Below are 19,952 nucleotides of genomic sequence, written 5' to 3'. Positions count from 1 at the left end.
AGACAGCCAGCCCCAGGGGGCCCTCCTATACCTTGACTCTCATAGTAAACGATGCCTGCAAAGTGGTTGATCCCAAACTGGGTCTCGTGATTGTTCTTGGGGGGAATGTAGTTCGAGTTGAGCTTGTGCTGGGAGTTGAGTTTATGCAACATGGTGGTGTCTGTGCCCTGTGGGAACCAAGGAGCACCCATCAAGCTCTCCCTCTCCTCCCCGCCCCACTCTCCACCAGGCCCTATTGCCTCTCCTGCCCTCTGTCCTTTCACCCCCCTTCTGTCTTTCCCAAGAGCCTCCCTTCCTTTATTTATATCCAAACACAGGAGCTCTCTGGGCCTCCATTTCCCCATCTGTTAAGTGGGTGAATTGGAATTACAAATCCTTGAAAATACATCCCAGTATAGAAAATCTATTTCCCAAGATTAAAATCATGCAAGTAGCCCCTCCCCGACTCCAAGACATATTCTATGCCTGGAGCACCTATTCTGTGCCAGTGGCATACTTGGATCGTCATTGTATGGGGTGAAGGAGTCTTGTCTGCCCTGCCCTGCCCCAGGCCCACCTTGGGGAACTTGCTCTCCTCGTCGATGAGGGAGATGATGTTCATGGGTTTGTTGGCGATCATGTCCAGGGCGTCCTGGTTGTCTGTGAACTCGATGTGAAGCCAGTCAATGCTCTCCAGGTCATACTCCTCCTGCTCCAGCTTGAACACGTGCCGCACAAAGAACTGCTGCAGGTGCTCATTGGCAAAGTTGATGCAGAGCTGCTCAAAGCTGCAGGGAGGGGGCAGGGGACAGGGGGCAGCAGGGGAGGGGGAGAGCTTGATGGGTGCTCCTTGGTTCCCACAGGGCACAGACACCACCATGTTGCATGTTCAGGCCTTGCCTAGCCACTCAGAGGTGACCCCAGCTTGGTATTCAGCATGCCCCTGGGATTTTCAGTCTCCAAGGTGGAAATGTATTGTAAGTGCAACCTCCTCCGTGACCGAAGAGGGCATGGAGGCCCAGCAAGGGCCGGGACTCACCCAAGGCCACTGAGCGAGGCAGGGCAGAGTTAGGAATGGGTGGCCAGGCCCTGGGAGGGGGCGGGCCGGTGGGCACCACACCCCTGGCAGAGCACCCGGGAGAGGGTGAGCCAAGGCACTGGGGAGGTGGGCCGCAAAGATTCAAAGCATCAGCAGACATGGGAAGGGGGCTCATGAGACCTGGCAAGCAGGGCCTTGAGGGTGACATCTCTGAGCCACCAACTCAGCGTTCTCCCAGGTGACTGACGCTTCGAGTGTTCTGGGTAGAGGGAGGGCTTTGAGACATCTGAACATTATAGGCATTGAAGTGACTCACCAGGGGTAATATAGCTAAAACGTGGGGCAAGGCCAGCTGACTCTAGCCCCAGCATCCTCCTGGGCCTGCTCCATCCATCTGCACCTCATATGGCCCCCAAGAGGGATGGGACATCAAGCGTGGCCAAGACCCCCATCTCAAACATTGCTCAGACTCAGCCTCACTTGCTTTGAGGCATCTTGCAGCTTGGAAATGGACCAATGGGCAGTGGGGAGTAGAGTGTCACAATGGGGTAAGAGCCTTTGCCCCACCACCACAATGGCCCCAGCTGGCCCAGGGACTGGAGGGGATGGGGAGGAAGGGGAAGGCCCCCAGGATGTCTGGAGTCACATTTTTCAACAGCCTGGAAAAGTGTGCTTGGGACTAGCTAAATGTAGCTTAAAGGGAGAGAAGTGATCTGTCAGTCCACACTTTAGAAGAAAATTCCCACAAGACACAGCCCCATGTGGTACCTGTTCACTGCAAAGTTCTCGAACCCAAAAATGTCCAGGAGACCGATGGACCGGCGCGAGTTCTTCACTTCCTGGGAAGGGGGCTTATAAATGGCTGCATTGATCTTGTCCACAATCCACACGAAGAGCCGCCCATAGATGCCCTGGAGAGGCGGCTGCATAAGTCACAGCTTCCCAGGGAGACCGGCCAGGCGGAGACCCTCCCTGGGCCTTCGAGGCCTCACTCCAGCCCCTTCCTGCTGCAGGAAATCCCCAAGTCTTTATTTCAGCTGCTTCCTCTGCCTGGAGCACCCTCTCCTGACTGAATAATGTCTGCTTGTTCTTCAAAGCTCTATGGAGATATCGGCTCCACCAAGAAACCTCCACTTCCCTCCCCTGGAAGTTTGGGCTCCCACCCCTCCAACCATCTCTGTCTCCCCTGCAACTCTGACTGTCTCCAGGGTCCCAGAGCCCAGCACAGGGCAAGGCACAGGGCAAGGGCTCAGTGGATGACAAAATGACAGGACTGGCGGGCCTCCCCACCTGGCCCATTCCCTCTGTGGGGACTTCTTTAGAAGGAGAGACCAGAGAGGGTATCCACAGCGCTGGGAATAGCACAGCAGACTGAATGACCAGCGAATATGATTCAGCATCAAGCAGGCCAGGGGTGGAAGGCCTCAGGTCACCAGAGCGATTCGGGCCCTTGAAGAACACAAGTCCCAGCCCTTTGTGGGATGGACGAATTGGGCTCAGGGGGAAAGCAGACTCTTGTCCAGGCCCCAGAGAGCCAGTGGCTGGAGCCGGACCCAAGGGCAGAGCAGGATCAAGGCTGACATCCCTCCAGCTCTGTGGGCTCCTTGGCTCCTGCCCATCAACAACCTAGCCTCTCGTGGGGCGAGGAGAGCAGGCGGCCACTCCACCTTGACGAAGGCGTCACGCACGTCCAGCGCCTGCTCCCTGCTGAGCGGAGTGGACACCGTCTCCCCGCGAGTGATCAGGGTGCGGCTGGTCAGGCAGTTCATCAGGTTTGGGGGGTTCACCTGGTGGAGTGACATCCAGGCGCTCACTCAGCCCTCCTCCAGCCTGGCCCTCCCCCAGCCACACCTAGAACCCCTCCCACTTTCCACCCAGACCTGGTCCAAGCTGCTCCCTCCACTGGGAAATCCCTTCCCCACAGCCCACAGCCCAATCCTCCCCAATCATCAAAACCACCCAAATGCCTCTCTCCTCCACAGCCCTTCCCACCCCCAGGATGTCACCTGTCCCTCCAGCACTGGCTCCACTGGCTCAGACTCTGACTTTATTCATCCCAGTTTTCCAACTCAAGGCAGAGGCAGTATATATTTACTAAAAGACTGACTGACTGACTCAGGGTCCCCAGACCCCCACCCTCTCCAGGGTCAGCTGTACTAGGTTTCCACTTCTCCTCTGGGACCCGGTGCCGGCACAGATCCTGCACACAACTGGTTGGTTCTCAGTGTTGAACTCCCAGGATTCTCCAAGCAGAGGGCCCCAGCTCCCTGAGCCAGAAGTCAAAACCGTCCCTCTGAGAGAAAGAACAGCAGACGGGGACAGCAGGCTCTCACTGACCTCCAGCAAGGACGCGGCTGTGGCCAGGGACGGTGAGAAGAGGACCTCGCAGGCATCCAGGTTTTCAAACGTGCGGTCTGTCAGCGGCACCAGGCACAGCGTCAGGCAAGGGAGGTGGGGGTGGGGGACAGCCTAGGGCAACGGGATGGCTCTGCCTACTCTCAGGGGGACTGCCCTGTCTACGGAGGTCACCTGCACCATGATTAAATGCTCTTCTGGGCTAATAGCTGTCTGACGAACGTTGTCTCCATGAGCCATGGGCACCATGAGGGCAGGAAGCAGGAATGCCCAGCATCTGGCCCCCTGCCTGACATCCAAGTAAGCAGACCCTGGCAATCATGCCCCCCCCACCTCCCGTGACCCCCACTCCAGACTCCCTGAGTAATCAGGGACTCCTGACACAGGCCTGGTGAACTTGCCTTGCTCTGTGCCTGACACCATCTGCCCTTCCCCAAATATGCCCCACTCTGTCAGGCCTCAGGACCTTTGCACAAACTCTTGTTTCTGCTCAGCGCACCCATTCTTCATATCTCTGTCTTTCAAGACTCATTAGACTGTGAGCTCCTTAGATCTGGGGTCATTCATTCATTCACTGAGCAAACCTTCCTAGGGCTCTTACTCGGTCCAGGAACCATGCTGGACACCAGAGCAAGAGCAGAGGGGACCTGGTACCTGCCAGAGCCTGGCACCGCCTCCCAGCCCAGCACACCGTCAGTGCCCTGGGAGTGCCGGGCGAGTGAACGCATTCCTTTCACTAGCCTTCCCTCTTCACTAGAGGTGGCTGCTGGATCCCTCACCCTCATACTGCAGGTTGCCCAGGTGCAGGATGGCAGCTAGAAGCTTCGAGATCTCCCAGTTCTCCGTGTCAGTGAACATGAGCACCTTCATGGCCGAGCGGATGTTGGCATATTCCTGGCTGTCCTCGCGGCCCTCACAGGTTATGCAGTTACCCTGGTGGGAGGAAGTTGGAAAGGTGTGGCGGGGGCAGGAGGGTATCACAGAGACCATAGGTTACCCCCAGAGAGGCAGTGCCTGGGCTGGGCCAGCCTGGGTTTCTGAGCACTGACCTCACCTGGGACTCCTCCAGAAAATCTACAAAGCTCCTGGCTGGGCTTCTCAAGAACACATTCCCATATCAGGGGAGCCTAGACGCCCCTTCTTCCCAAGAGTGAGAGGAGCCAGGCCTGCCACTGCCACCCTGCCCTGCAGTCACAGCGCCAAGGTCCTACCATGCCCCTCGCCCCCTGTGGACACACACTCTCAGGGACTTGAACCCCTCACCAGGTGCAGCCTGGGGTGGAAGGTGGGGTGGTAACTGTAGACAGGCAGGTGTCAAGGGGTCTGCCCCACTGGGTGTGCCTATGAGACGTGTGTGTGTGTGTCCAAGTGTGCCAGCCAGATAAAGGAAGTGTCCAGGAAGGCCTGTCACACCTTCAACACACACACACACCTTTGTTGTCCCATAGCCCTCATGTGCTATAGCCCATATCTGTGTCCATGTGGCTGGCCAAGCTTGGGTCTAGACAACCAGGCCTGGGCTCCTCCCAAGGCAAAAGAAGCCAGTGCTCCCCCAAGCCAGCCTGCTGTGTACATGGCCCCTCACTGGCACTGAGTGGCAGCAAAGGCCTCTGGCCCACTTATCCTTGGTGGCCAGACCCCAGCAAGAGGCTGGCACCAGGGCCCTGCAACCAGCTAGCACCCCAGGCTGAAGCCACAGCAGCCTGTGCTCCACAATCCTGGGGTTGGGGTGCCCTGGCAGAGGTCACAGTCTCCACGACCTAAAAGACTAAAGTGCCACAGCACATGTGTTGCAGGCAGGATCTAGTGTGTATACACGTGGGCACGTGCGTGTCTATGTGTCCCTGGGTCCAGGACACCTACACGTTTAGGAATGTGTGTGTCTGTGGTGGGGTTCCCAGGTGGCGCTAGTGGTAAAGGACCTGCTGCCAAGGTAAGAGGTGGAGACGGAGGTTCGATCCCTGGGCCAGGAAGATCCCCTAGAGGAGGGCAGGCCAACCCACTTCAGTATTCTTGCCTGGAGAATCCCAAGGACAGAGGAGCCTGGCGGGCTACAGTCCATGGGGTCACAACAAGTCAGACACAACTGAAGCGTTAGTACTAGTATCTGTGGCAAGAATTCATCTAGGTGGGTGGGGGAGCAAGTATGTGCCCACATGGGGAACATGCTTTATGGTAGGCTGGTGCCCATTAGAGGATGAAAGAAAGCCCACAGAGAAGTTCGCACCCACCAGGCCTGGAGCTGGGGAGGGGCTGGGACAGGTGCCCCCCTCCCCGGGGGCCCACCTGGGCCTCACCATGGCCAAGTAGTTATAGTCCGTGGCCTGGCCCAGGCCCAGCTTCTTCTTCTGCTCCTCATTCATGCCCTCCAGCATGCAGTAGAACACATGGTAATTCCTTTCATCTGGGGCCTGAAAACGTGGGCGCGAGGTATTGGGGATGGGAGGGCAGGACAGGGCCATTGGGCAGCAGACAATCAAGCAGACTATAAACAGTTCACTGTTTTAACAAGTGTCTTTCACGAAAAAGTCCCCATGGGTGGGTTTCCTGATGGGATCCCAGGCCCTGAGGCAAGCAAGCAGGAACACAGGGATAAGCAAGGCTACGCAAAGTGCACTCCCCACCCCGAGTCAGGGGCTCCTGTGCAGGGGCTCAGGCCCACCTGGCGACAGACTCGTGACTTCTCCAGCAGATACTGCTCGATCCTGGCACCCTCAATGGCACCCCGCTTGTTGAAGTGGATGTCGATGTACTTCCCAAAGCGGCTTGAGTTGTCGTTGCGGATGGTCTTAGCATTCCCAAATGCTGCAAGGGTAGGAAAGGGTCACGATCATGGGTCACGATCCAGGTCAACTCCCCCTCATCCCCACAGCCACCCATCTCCTCCCTGAGAGCCCCAGTCCTACCTTCCAAGATGGGAGTGGCTTCCAGCACCTGCTGCTCAATCCATGAGTGCTGCCCACTGATGGCCGCCAGGAACTGCAGGATCAGCTTCGTGCTCTCTGTCTTCCCCGCCCCAGACTCCCCACTGCAGAGGAGACACAGGCAGAGGTGCGACCTGTTACAGCTGCTGCCCCACTCCAATCAGCTCCCCATCTGCAAAATGGGCTGAAACTAAGGGCCCTCTGGGGCTTCCCTGGTAGGTCAGACGGTAAAGAATCTGCATGCATTGCAGGAGACCCGGGTTCAATCCCTGGGTTGGGAGGATCCCCTGGAAAGGGAATGGTGATCCACTCCAGTATTCTTGCCTGGAGAATTCCACGGACAGAGGAGCCTGGTGGGCTACAGTCCATGGGGTCGCAAAGAGTCAGACATGACTAAGTGAAAAACTCTTCACTTTCAAGGACTTTTCAAACCTGAGGAAGGTAAAAGGAGCTCAGTTAACTTTCCTTCCCCTCCATCCATACTGCCATACAGCATGGCATTAACTTTGTCAATGCTCTGTCAATTAAGCATGTCAATGCCTTGTCCTTTTATCCTCTGTCCAAGAGAGAATGGGAGTCTGAGGTTGCAACTGACCATAGCTTAACAGGAGCCAGCAGTAAGGTTGGCATCGAAAGCTAACATGAGCTCTGGTGACATTAATAGAGATATAAGGCCTGGGAAAGGGGAGGTGATTCTCTGTATTATGAGGCATTAGCAGGAGCATAGAGCAGGAGTTCTAGGGGCGAAGCCTGGAGCTCCATGCTGGTGCTGGGTGCCCACCTGATGATGCAGCACTGGTCACGGCTGTTGCGCTTCATATTGAAGTAGCAATTGTCAGCAATGGCAAAGATGTGGGGGGGCATCTCCCCAATCTTCTTGTTGGTGTACTGGCGGATGTGTTCTGGCGAGTAGATAGACAGCAGCTGGTAGGGGTTCACAGCCACCAGGATGGAGCCCGTGTAGGTCTGTGGGCAACAAGGAACAGAGAGCTCATCCCTTCCTATGTGGGGGGGCACTGATTCTAGAAAGCTCTCAGGCTCTGCCCTACTCCGTCCCTCTGGAAGGCAGAACACTGGCTTTGGTGTTGGAATCCTACCTCCCTATGAGCTGGGGCGGGGAGGGGTGTAGGCAGCGGGCTTCAGGTTAGCATTGGGCAGGCTCAGAATAGGTGCTTAGAAACATTTGATGAAAGGAGGAAGCAGGGGCCGGGGGAGGGAAGGAGGGTCTTGAAGCCTCGATTTCCTTATCTTTATCTGTAAAACGGGTATAACTGTCTATGAAGATTAAAGAAGATGGTGGACTTTAAAATTCATAGCACCCTGCAGGTAATCCTCAAAGGCTGACTCCCACCTTTGCCTCCAAACCCTGCACCTCAAACTGTGGGAGTGAAATTCACAAACTGGACCTTTCCCGAGTAGAGGAGATGGGTAGGTGAGAAGAGAGCGCAGCGAAGCCATCAAGAGCCAAAGGGGCTCGGTGGGCCCCCGTCTCTGCAGCACTGCCCCTGCACTCTGGGGAACAGAGCACCCCCAGCCATCCTGGGCGGTGTGAGCACAGGGGCCAGACACACCTCAGAGAGCCTTCCGGGGGTTTCCTCTCCTCGAGCTCCTTGGTTAGTGCATCTGGGAGCAAAATTTCCTGCTGTGGACCCAGACCCTGCCACACAGGGGACAACAAGGCCTGGACCTCCTGCCTCCAGGTCACATGGTGAGGCCCTGAGAGGTTACTTCTCCTTCGCCACCCGCCACCATTCCCCACTCCAACTGTAAAAGGTCATGCCCAGCCTATCATTGGTGACGGATCTATTGACATCTGAGCCCAGATAGGCTGAAGAAAGTCATGAGTATGCACAGGAGGGATCAGCCCCATCCATCCCCTCCCACCTGGGGCCGCGGGCATCACACCAGAGCCACAACCACACCCTGGCAGCCTCAGCCCCTAGGTGGCCATGCAGGGAAAGCGCTGCTGCCAGCACAGTATACCAGGCCAGTGTCCACCCCAGGGCCAGCTGTGCCATGCAAAGCGGCCCTGGCCTGAGCGCCCCAGGCCCAGGCTTCCGTCCTACCAGACACCACCCTTCTGAGCCCCAGAGGACCCTCCTCTCCCCGTCCTGGCTCTTCCTCTGAGTAGCCCATGCCAGAAGCAGCTGAGCCTCACCAGGCTGACCACCTGCCCACGTGCCAGAGCCTGAGCAGCAGAGATGGGGCGGGATGGGGAAGAAGGCTGGAGGGGAGCTGCCAGGCCAAGCACACACAGAGAGCCGGAGCCTGCTCTGTGCTACTCACCCGCCCTCCACAGTTGGTCTGAGGTTGGAAAGTAGGGACAAAAGAAAACTCGTCAGTGGGAATGGAGTGATAAGGATCTTCTTTACCAGCAACACCCAACATAGCCCAGGTGAGTCCATTGGCCTGACTCCCCAAGCAGAACCTGTCAGCCTCTAGCCCCAGGGGGCCTCGGCCACTGTCCCCCACAGCTCAGCCCTGCCAAGCAGTGGCAATCATCTAGATTATGGTCCCTAGGTGGGAGAGACAGTCACAAGAAACATCCCTGTGAATTTAAAAAGATGGTAACGAGAACCCTATATGTGAGACAGCAAAAGAGACACAGATGTATAGAACAGTTTTTTGGACTCTGTAGGAGAGGGTGAGGATGGGATGATTTGGGATAACGGCTTTGAAACATGTATATTATCATAAATGAAATGAATCGCCAGTCCAGGTTCAATGCATGAGACAGGGTGCTCGGGGCTGGTGAATGGGATGACCCAGAGAGATGGGATGGGGAGGGAGGTGGGAGGAGGGTTTGGGATGGGGAACACATGTACACCCAGGGCGGATTCATGTCAATGTATGGCAAAACCAATACAATATTGTAAAGTAATTAGCCTCCAATTAAAATAAATAAATTCTATTTATTTATAAATAAATTTTTAAAAATATAACTTAAAAAATAAAAGAAACATCCCTGTGGCAAATCACTATTTCTCTAAGTCTGTCTGTCATCTGTAAAAGGGGCATGGTTAGCAGCCACCTCCCAAGGCTGCTGTAAAGACCAAAGGGCACAACCTTTGACAGGTGCCTGGTGCAGAGCTGGCTGTCCACAAGCACCTTCCTTTCCTCTGCGTATTTCCTTAATGGCAGGCATGGCTCTCAACCACTTGGCCCTTGATTGCCCTGTGGTCTGAGGCCAACTGTGTGCTGTCATTCAAGAACCTTCCCTGAGGCACAAGGAAAGACTGACAGCCACCCCTGACTGCCAGGGAGGGAGAGCCTGGGGCCAAGGGAACTCATACCAGGCACACAAGATGGAGAGGGTGCAGGCGGGCAGAGGGCTCTCGGTGGGAATCAAGCACGGAGGCGTGAAAGGACAGGACATTTGGGAAGGCTGCTGGGAAAAGGTCACCCTGACAGCTGGGGAGGATAAATAGCAGTTACAGAGCCTGGAGGCAGACGTACTATTTCAAACTCAATGAACTGGTCAACGGGGTGTCAGAGCCAGACCGAGGTGGCCCTGAGGACAGACTCGGTGACCAAGCACAGGGAGGGTCAGTGCCAGAGACGGCGAGGGTGCACTGAAACACGGGGCTGGGCCTGGACCCTTTCTCCCCATCGCCCTTCCGTGGCCCTCTCTCCTCTGCCTACAGCCCAGGGGCCCTCCCGAGCCCTAGGCCCCTCAGCCCTCTGCCTCCTGAACATCCCCACTTGATGTCCACCAGCCTGCCCAGACCACAGCCAACTCTCCCCTCCAACCCTGCTCCTCCTCTGCTTCCCAGCTCGGCCAACAGTGCCACCACTGTCCTTCACCACCATCCTTCACCAGGGCGGGATGCTGGGGGAGTCTCCCCCTCCTTCCTAACAACCCACTTCTCTCCATGGACATGGCCATGTTCCTGGCCAGGCACCTCCCCTCTGGACTCCCAGCTTCCACCATGCTCCCTACAATCTGTCCACCACTGGGAATCTGGGTCAGCTCTTTGAAAAATCTGACCATGTCATCCCCCTGCTAAAAACCTTCAGGAGGTTCCCCATGGCCTCAGGACAAAGTCCATATCCTTTCCCTGCCCACAAGACCCCTGAGCCCTGGCCCCTGCCGGCCACAGCCCACAGACAGAGGCTCATTCCACATTAAACGCTCAGTTAAGAACATCATGCTCCATCCCCTGCCCCCTCACCCAGCTCATGCCTGATCATTCCTCGCATCCAGGAGATGACCGCTCCCTCCGCAGGAAGCCGGCACCCTCCCATGTGACCCATCATAGCCTCCCGGGCTCCTTTCACTTGACCATCTGACTCCTCCATAATTCTGGTTCAAGGCCTCTGCCCCCAGCCTTGCTCTCCTCTCTTCCTGGGGACAGTACTATGCACAGTGCATAGGACATGCTCAGCAAATGTTTGGTGAGTGAATGGGAGAGTGATTAAATTAATGGATGGCGAAGAAATTCACTGCTGCCCACAGGAAACAGCAAGGAAGGGAGCTAAGGGGACAAGCGTTAGTTGCTCAGTCATGTCCGACTCTTTGCAACCCCATAGACAATAGCCCGCCAGGCTCCTCTGTCCACAGAATTCTTCAGGCAAGAATGCTGGAGTGGGTTGCCATGCCCTTCTCCAGGGGATCTCCTGCACTGCAGGCAGATTCTTTACCATCTGAGCCACCAGTAAAGTTCATAAGGGGACACACCTGTCAGCAATACTATGGCAGTCCTGCCTATGCTGATAGGAAGGACGGCCCGGGGCTGTGGCTAGTGGAATGGCACACAACAATCTGGGGAGCAATGCTATCATATGTGTAGAAAAAATTTTTAATTATATCTATAATTTAATATCACAGATATCATATATATATAGTCTTTCTCTTTGAGGATAGATAAGAAGTTAGTAGCAGTGGTTGCGTCTGTGGCAGAAGGAATACTTTCCAATCTGTAGCACCTGCACCCATTTCAAACTACATAATGAAAAAGCCTCTTCCTTCAGAGAGAGGACACACCCCAGCAGAGGAACAAGGACACACCCTCTGCTGGACACAGGCCTTTGCGGCTCCCAGGCCATCCCTCCCTGTACTGGCAGAAGGCCCCTGTGAGGCGTAGTTACGACGCTCCTTCTCAGATGGGAGAACTGAGCCTCCAAGAAGGGGCGGGACTTGCCAAGGTCACAGAGCAGGTAAGTGGGGAGTGGGATAACGGAGGGACCCTGGCACCAGAGCCCCAGCTCTCCCCTCCCTACCCGGACTCCCCCAAATCCCAGGGATTCACCTGCAAGACTGTGGGGCTGGTATAGGGCAGGCAGACATGAGGGGCTGTGGGGCTGGTGGGAGGGGAGGCAGAAGTGAGGGGCTTGGCCACAGATGACAATGAGACTCAGGCCTCTCTCTGCACCTCAGCACGTGTCCACCCCCTTGGGCTCTGGGCACTGCTCTCTGAGCTCCTCTGGCCCTGTCTCTCCAAGGGTTCATGGTAAACAGAGGGTTAATGTTCACTCCCCAACACTGGCATTTTGTCAAGTCTCCAGTGATACAGCCCACCCTGTGGGGCCGTGGGCTGGGGTAGGGAAGAGATAAGGACTATTCCTGAGTCAAGGACATAGCACACAGGTCCCTGGGGGGCCCCAAGTTCCAGGTAGAGATCTAGGAGCCTCTCTTGGGTCAGAGACACACCCCAGGAGATATGGTAGGAATCCACCTCCTCCTCTGGGAAATCCCTGGGCCTGCTATCCCTGGGGCCTTCCGCTTAGCAGGCCATGGAGACCAAGGTACACATACTATACCAATGTCACAGAGCTACCCAACCCATTGTACCAAAGGGGTGACAGAGGCCGGAAATGGGTAGGGGTTCCCCAAAGGCCACCTGCCAAAACCTGGATCCAGGTCTCCCAGCTCCCAGACCGGAGCTCCAGTCCCTGCTCAGCATCAGCCCTGCCACCTATTCCCTGAAAGACCCGGCAATGACCTCTGGCCTTTGGGACCACCCAATGAGAGGTTGCTGTTTGCTCTTTAGTCACTAAGTCATGTCCGACTCATTGCGACCCCATGGACTGTAGCCCACCAGGCTCCTCTGTCCATGGGATTTCCCATGCAAAAACACTGGAGTGGGTTGCCATTTCCTCCTCCAGTGGATCTTCCCAACCCAGATATCGAACCCACGTCTCTTAGGTCTCCTGCATTGGCAGGTGGGTTCTTTATCACTAACACCACCTGGGCACTAAAATTACACCAAAACAAAAAGATTCATTTCTGTCATATTACTCAGATATATACAGTAGAGATTAAGAGAAAACTGCTCTAAACCTCACTCATCATATAGTATCAATGCTATAGGCAGCCAACATCTCAATCTCACAAAAAAGTTTACTAACCCAATACTAAGTACTTGTCTGACTCAACAGAAGCACACTGTGTCTTTTGGTATATCTGATATATTCTGAGTATTTGATATAGTGATCAAATGCAGAATCATGAACAACATGCATATAACCCCTTCTTCAGAAGTTACTGATACTTGGTAGAACCAATGCTACCATAGTCTGAACTCACAATCCTACTGTAAACTACTCTGTAAATTATCTCACACTTGAAATTAACAAATACTAACCATTCCCACTGTATCTTGGTCAGAGGGATTCCAGTTCACATTCTCAGGATATCATGACAGGACCTTAGACTTGAATGTTTGTCTCAGTGGTGTCTGCTCAAAATTTCCTCCTTCAGTTGAGAGGTTTCTAGGGGTCCTCTGAGGGCTCTGCCCCACTTAGGGTGCCTGGGGCTAACTTACGGCCCTGGGGTGCTGTCCCTCAGGCTCCTGGGGGCAGACCAGCTAGAGCAGGCAATCCCTGGGCAGACAGTCAGGGTCAGAGCATCCTCCAGGCCCAAGGCTATGAGTGGCCGTGGTAATCTGAGGAAATCCCAGGTGTGTAGGGCTGTACCCAGGGTAACCTAAGCCATGAAGTGACCAGGGTTGCCATGGTTAGGGACAGGTATGGTTTCTGGGTGGGACAATAGCCCAGCTGCTTCTTCAAAGCCCTGGTCTAATCCTACTTCATCCACTCAGTCACAGAAGCATAGAGTCAGCAAGTGAAGGAAACCTCCTTGAGCCCTGCAGTTCTGGAGAGCAGGACCCTGCACCAAAAGAAACCCCAAATCTTAGGCCCATAGACTACGCAAGCTGGGGACCTTCCAGGTGCTGTGGCTGGATTTCTGACCGTGAGTCTCTGAACAGAAAAGAGAGCTTAGACACCTCATCTGGGCTCCATCCCCATGCCCTCCCCACCCCCACTTCCTATCCCTCACCCTAAAATCAGTCAGAATGGTTACTAGCAAAACTTCTAATGAGGCAAATGGCACAGACCTCAGGGTTTTCTGGAGAATCCATAAATCTCTGGAATTCTTTTATTTGATCCCATAGTCAACCTGCTGCTACTGCTGCTAAGTCACTTCAGTCGTGTCCGACTCTGTGTGACCCCATAGACGGAAGCCCACCAGGCTCCCCCGTCCCTGGGATTCTCCAGGCAAGAACACTGGAGTGGGTTGCCATTTCCTTCTCCAATGTGTGAAAGTGGAAAGTGAAAAGTGAAAGTGAAGTCGCTCAGTCGTGTCTGACCCTTAGCGACCCCACGGACTGCAGCCTACCAGGCTCCTCCATCCATGGGATTTTCTAGGCAATAGTACTGGAGTAGCTTGCCATTGCCTTCTCCGATAGTCAACCTAGGGAAGGCCATAACGTCCAGGCTGATTTCTCTCCTGACTGCCCACTAATCACACACAGAAGAATATTAGTCGCTCAGTCATGTCCAACTCTCTGTGACCCCATGAACTGTAGCCCACCAGGTTTCTCTATCCACGGAATTCTCCATACAAGAACACTGGAGTGGGTTGCCATCCCCTTCTCCAGGGGATCTTCCCAACCCAGGGATCCAACCTGGGTCTCCTGCATTCCAGGCATATTCTTTACCATCTGAGCCACCAGGGAAGCCACTTAATCAGTCTACTCTGAAAACTTAACAAACCAGATTCACTGATCTGGGACTTCCCTGAACTTTGGGGCAGTCCAGTGGTTAAGACTCTGCCCTTCCAATGCAGGGAGTGCAGGTTCGACTCCCAGTGGGGGAATTAAGATCTCATATACTGTATGGTGCATCCAAAAAAAAAAAAGATTTACTTATGCCAGACTGTTTAAAATTTTTTCCTCTCTTCTCCCTTTTGGATCCTGTTTTTGCCTTTGTTCTTTGAATCAGTCTACCAACCGACTCCCTCACATATGAGAAACCAGTTTGCTGGCAAAATCACTTAACTGTGTGCAGAATAACCAACTACATGCCTCAGAGTTATTCTTAGGCATGGTCTGCAGGGTCCCTGGTGGAGACAACCCCCACTCAGCTCCTTCCTGTGAAGTTCCCCTGGACAGGAAACTGCATCAGGACACGAGCTCTGCAGTAGCCTCCCTGGGAAGGCAGGTGGGCAGGCTCCCACTCACCTCCAGACCCAAGTGTCAGACTTCACCCAGGCCTGGGTGAGTGGCCACGGAGAGCCCCAGGCCTCTCCTGTGTCCACCCTGCTATCCAAGGTTGGCCAAGAACTGGGGTGTTGACACCAGTGGTCCCGTGGGGTATCTCTGGCCTGGGCTCAAGTCCTAGCCCCACCCCACTGTCTGGGTGATGTCTGGAGGTATCATCACGTCCTGCCCTCTGGATGAGGGAAGGAGTAAAAGGGGCTTTGTCAGTACTAAGGAGCTCCCTGAGAAAGCTGTTGTCTCTGCCTACACAATCAACCCGTGTCCAGGGCCAAAGCACAGCTTGAGAGCTCAAGGCTGCAGAAGGACCCAGAGTAGGGAGGCTAGCAGAGGGCCTCCCCAGCAACTGAGGTGCCACAATGCCAGGGCTTTGGGGGGCCCTGAGAGCTCCTTGTTGTGTTTCCTCAGGCTCCCTCAGACTCTACCAGCCCTGTCTCCCTGTCTCCCATTCACGGTCCTGAGAACTCACTCACCTGGCACGATCCTGCCTCAGGCCTTCTGATCATGCAATGCCCCTTCCTGAATGCCATCTCTCCTGGCATTCAGGAAGTGAACTGGGAGTAAGGGGCCTCACTTTCACAGATGCTGTGTGACCAGCTCTGCACTTCTCCCAGGCACTTATCACCCCACCTCCCCTGAGCATGACCGGCCTGGGGACCTGCCTCAGAGGGTTCCCTCCAGCTCTTTCTTTGTTGCACATCCATGGCTTCCTTTGCCCCTGAGCTGCTCAGGCCAGGGACATGCAGTGACCCCAGTGCACAGCTCTACAACTCAGCCTTGTGAAGCCTCAGTTTCCCTCTCTGTAAAATGGGACTATGGGGCTACATCAGTCATTCTCAGAGAACGCTGAGATCCCTGAGGATCCCCAGGATCCTTTCAGGAAGTCCATAAGGCCTTGTCTTTTCCACCAGCATATCTGTGAGGCCAGATTTTCTTCATACACTTCAGCCAAAACAATATCACATCAGTATGGATGTGTAGCAGATTGAGAGTCAGGTTGTCTTCTATTAAGTTGGCAAAAAAAAAATTCACTTGGGTTTTATGTAAGATGTTACAGAAGCAAACAAACTTTTTGGCCCACCATAATATTAAGTCAGATACTAAAGATATTTGAATTTGAAAAACTGTAAAACAGTGCCACTCTTCTCATTAAATTTTTTATACTGACAAATGTTATTTTCTTAAAAATATGGTATGTTATTCTGTAATGGATTTTTGTGGCTATTTTTTAATGAATTAATAATTTTAAATGTCCTGGTTATAATTTGTAATATGGTAAATATCAATAGATACAACATACATAAACAAAAGCTTTTTGAGGCCCTCAATAATATTTAAGAGCATAAGGGGTTCCTGAGGCCAAAAAGTGTGAGGATCTCTAGACTAATGGTCTCAATGGGACCATCTTGTCCTAATGGTCTCTGAGCTCACCTCTTGGGATCAACTCAGTCCTGGCTGAGTGAGATGCTCTTTATCTGTCCTCATGAGTTTCAAGGTGAGAAAGTGTGGTCTGCATGTATGTCGGGTTCTAGTATCAAGGTTTTGGGGGATCCAGGAGTATGTTCCATCCTCCATCCCCTTCCTGAGGATACAGACTTCCAACCCATCCTCCTCCTGACCTTGGAAGACCCATGGCAGGTCCTGATCCCAGCGCAAACCCAGGGAAAGCTGCACATCCCCCATCCCTGGGCAAAGCACCAAGCCTGTTGCCCTCCCCTGCCTGGTCTGGTCTCCCAGAAGTTTCAGCAGTTTCCCTACAGAGGGACAGGAACCTGTGGGAAAAACTTCCTGTTCTGCAATCACAGACCACACAAGAAAGTGTTAGTCGCTCAGTCGTGTCGGACTCTTTGTGACCCCATGGACTACAGCCTGTCAGGCTCCTCTGTCCATGGGATTCCCCAGGCGAGAACACTGGAGGGGTTTTCCATCCAGACCAAAAGAGAAGATAAGCCACAGACAGAGCGGTTGTGGGCAAGGGCTGACTCCCTGATCCCAGCAGGCCAGCTGCGGAGGCGGGGCGGGGCTACAAGTGGAGGGACCCAAGGTGGGCGGGGCGGCTGGCTGGAGGGGCAAGACTCACATAGATGAGATGGTCTCGGTATCTAATGAGCAGGTTGCGCAGGATGCCGGCTTCATTGAGGTCCCCCAAGCGGATCATGTCCTCCACGCCGTGGACCGACGTGGGGTGCATGGGCTTGATGTGCGTGGCGTTCTGAGGGGAGATCCAGTGTTCCTGCGGAGATGCACAGTGGCTAAAGTCAGCTCATCCTCCTGGGACACAGGCTGCACTCTGCCAGGGAAGGGTCCTGAGAGGGACGGGAACCCCGGATATCTGCGACCCCATAAGGGCCTCATCCTCTCCTGTGGCCAAACACTATCAGTTCTAACAGGTTGACTCCCAGGAGTAAAAGTGATACCACCCACCCTTAACCTCCACGGAGCGCTCTTCTTCCTCTTAGGGAATTCTCTTTGCAGACCTTAGAGGTGGGCATGGCAGAGACTTCGGCCCTACCTTGTGGCTGTCATTAAAGAGATTAGTCTCTCCAGTCAGTTTATAGGATGGAGTGAAAAGTGTAATAACTGGAGTTAGACCGGACTCCAAACACAAACTCCAGTAAACAGCAGTACAAAAAGTCACTCAGATAGCGCAATACTACTGCACTGTCGGCCTGCTGCCACGAGGTGGCATATGGTTGCGCATCCAGGCAATAGCCTTGGCTTGTTCATAGAGCTTGCAAAGCCCTGGTTTCCTCTGACGGAATCCTCACCTCCCCTCGGAGGTCTCCAGCACCTTTTACTCACAATCCTCACCTCTCAGGGAAATGGGAATCGCTCCTGTGCTCTGTGGTATGGCTATAACCTGAGTCAAACCCCCAAAGACCTCTGGGTCCCTCTCCCTGTTCCCAAATGCCAGAACCATAGGAGCCTGAGGACCAGGCAGGAGTCAGGCTTCCCACAGCTGGGTCAGGGCCCCCTCTCAGTCTCCACACACCCCGGGTCTCCCACTGCAAGGCAGTGGTCACAGTGGGTTACCATTGTGTGAACACGGTTCTGGCCCCGACCCCTCAATTATCCCCAAGGCTGGGCAGTTAGGTCCCGTGTTTGCCATAGCCTGGTTCACAGTGCTTCAAACGGGCAAGGCACACAGACAGAGCAGAGAATCCCTGATGAACAGATGGCTGACTTCTGACTACTAGGAACCAAGTCTGAATTAAAAGCCAAGTCCTAGTCATGGAGAGACCCCACAGGTCCCCTATTCCAGCTTCCTTACTTCACATGAGAAAACAGGATCAGAAGACCAAGGCCCTCAAAGAGCTCAGGGACAGGCTAGCCACTGCCAATGACTCCAGTTTCCCTGGCACTTCAAGGCACTTCCTGGGCCAGGGGCATTGAGTTCCAGGTCAGGCCCTAACACAGCCCTGACATGAATGGGCTGGATGGTGAGATCAGAGAACGCTCATAGACTTTCCAATCCCGGGTGGAACATTCCTCTCTTCCACCCCATTTCTTGATAAAAGTTGATCCAATTGGAAAATTCCCTTTCCCTACTTGGTCCTAGGCCCTAGCATAGGTCAGAGGGGAGAGGATGCCAGGCAGGCTGTCTGTCTTCCCCACTCAACCCCAGCCTCTGTTTCCATAATTCCTCCGCGGGACACTTCAGCCCAGAATTAAGAGGTAGCTCAGCCTCCGCAAGACCGGTAGCCCTGCACATGTCAGTTTGCTTCCCTGAAACTCTACGACCTCATCTATGAAATGGGGACGAGACTAACAATCCCCTTTTCTTAGGGATGTTGGGAGGGTTAATAGATATGATAACGGTCAACTTTTGTTTCACTCCTGCCAAGTCTAAAAAGGCCTACCTGGTAACTGATCAACCAGTCCTGGGTATTATCACTCGAATGCCTTCTAGTTTTTAATTGCAAAAGAGATGTATATTCTCATTTGTTCCTCTTAACACTGCATCATGGAATTACTGGCCCTGTTTTACAGTGAGGCTGTACATTGGAGAGGTAAAGTGCTCTGCTCAGTTAAACGGAAGAGCTGAGCCTACCCCCACTCCTTTCCTGCATGGAGAGTCACCCAGCTGAGGTCAGCAACCCTCCGGTCAATGTCCACAGACACCTACCACACAGACCAAAGTGTAACCAGGACAAAAACTGAGGCCTGGCCCTGAAGGCATACCAGTGAGAGACAGAGAGGGCCTGGGGACACATGTGGGAAAGAGCTGACCTGGCAATGAATTCAGAGAGACAGGGACCATGTGCTCTGCAGCGGAGGGGAAGAAGGAGTATGTCTGGCAATGAGAACAGCTCAGACAAAAGCAGAGTATTAGGACTTCAGTGAAGATGGGAACCATGGCCTCTCATTCATTCAGCACATCTTCATAGAGAAACTTCTCTAGGGAGAGCTTCGTTGGGCTCCAGGGAACCAGATGTGACTCACCTGGCCTCAGGTTGGAGGAGTCTGTGGCAGACAGAGAGGTCAAAGATGATAGCTTGGAGGTGGAGCAGGGAGGGAATGGGAGTGGGAAAAGCTGGTGAAAGAAGAGGCCAGAAGCCCCCCTGGGGCCCGGCGCCACTGAAGCAAACACAGGCCCCATCCTTTCCCAGCCAGTCAGTCACATTCCTCCCCGCTCTGCAGCCCCCATTCTCAGGGCCTCTACGGGGGCGAGTGGGAGTGGATCTCTGGGATCTGGTGACACAGTTACGGGACACCATCTGACACGCAACATGACCCAGGTGAAATTCAAGCCTGCAGGCAGAGCCCCTGGGCCCCACCCCGGGAGTTCCAGGCTGGTTCCTGGAACTATCTGTGCTGCCAGCCAAACCCGGGTCCCCCTTCTGCGCCTGCAGCCTCACAGGCGCTTCCTAGAGGGCCCTGGAACTGGAGCCTCTGGGATGACACTGCAGGCACTCTGCTTCTAAAGCCCAGGGGACAAAAGTGTGGTTAACAGAACCTGAGCTCCAAAGTTGCCACTGAGATGTCAGGAGAGGAAACACACACACAGAGCCAGAGGCCCTGGATCCTGGCCCCTCACGGCAGCATCCCTCACTAGCTCACTAGTATGAGTGGTCCTGGGGTCCCTCCCTGGACTTCAGTTTCCCCTTGAAGTGACAGAGGCTGTCCTCCCTGCCTTTCATACACACTGTGAGGACT

The 19,952-nt window shown here is 54.2% G+C and overlaps 1 protein-coding gene across 1 annotated transcript in view; it reads right to left on the bottom strand.

The window, feature by feature from the left end:
* Positions 1–19,952, bottom strand: part of MYO7A (myosin VIIA) — a 107,876-nt gene that overhangs the window by 66,122 nt on the left and 21,802 nt on the right. The window contains exons 4-14 of the mRNA XM_088843197.1: positions 16,876–17,028; positions 7,079–7,263; positions 6,280–6,401; positions 6,036–6,178; positions 5,671–5,784; positions 4,153–4,306; positions 3,356–3,432; positions 2,686–2,805; positions 1,787–1,929; positions 557–767; positions 32–167 (exon numbers count right to left, since the gene is read on the bottom strand). Coding sequence (XP_088699323.1) covers positions 32–167; positions 557–767; positions 1,787–1,929; positions 2,686–2,805; positions 3,356–3,432; positions 4,153–4,306; positions 5,671–5,784; positions 6,036–6,178; positions 6,280–6,401; positions 7,079–7,263; positions 16,876–17,028 — 1,558 coding nt within the window. The remainder of the gene's footprint in view (positions 1–31; positions 168–556; positions 768–1,786; positions 1,930–2,685; positions 2,806–3,355; positions 3,433–4,152; positions 4,307–5,670; positions 5,785–6,035; positions 6,179–6,279; positions 6,402–7,078; positions 7,264–16,875; positions 17,029–19,952) is intronic.

Source organism: Moschus berezovskii, chromosome 14 (genome assembly GCF_049115385.1).
Source record: "Moschus berezovskii isolate FMDL1 chromosome 14, NW_MosBer_1.0, whole genome shotgun sequence".
In the NCBI taxonomy this organism is placed as follows: Eukaryota; Metazoa; Chordata; class Mammalia; order Artiodactyla; family Moschidae; genus Moschus; species Moschus berezovskii.
The sequence above is the reverse complement of the archived record's forward strand: the minus strand, read 5'-3'. Positions and strand labels throughout refer to the sequence as shown.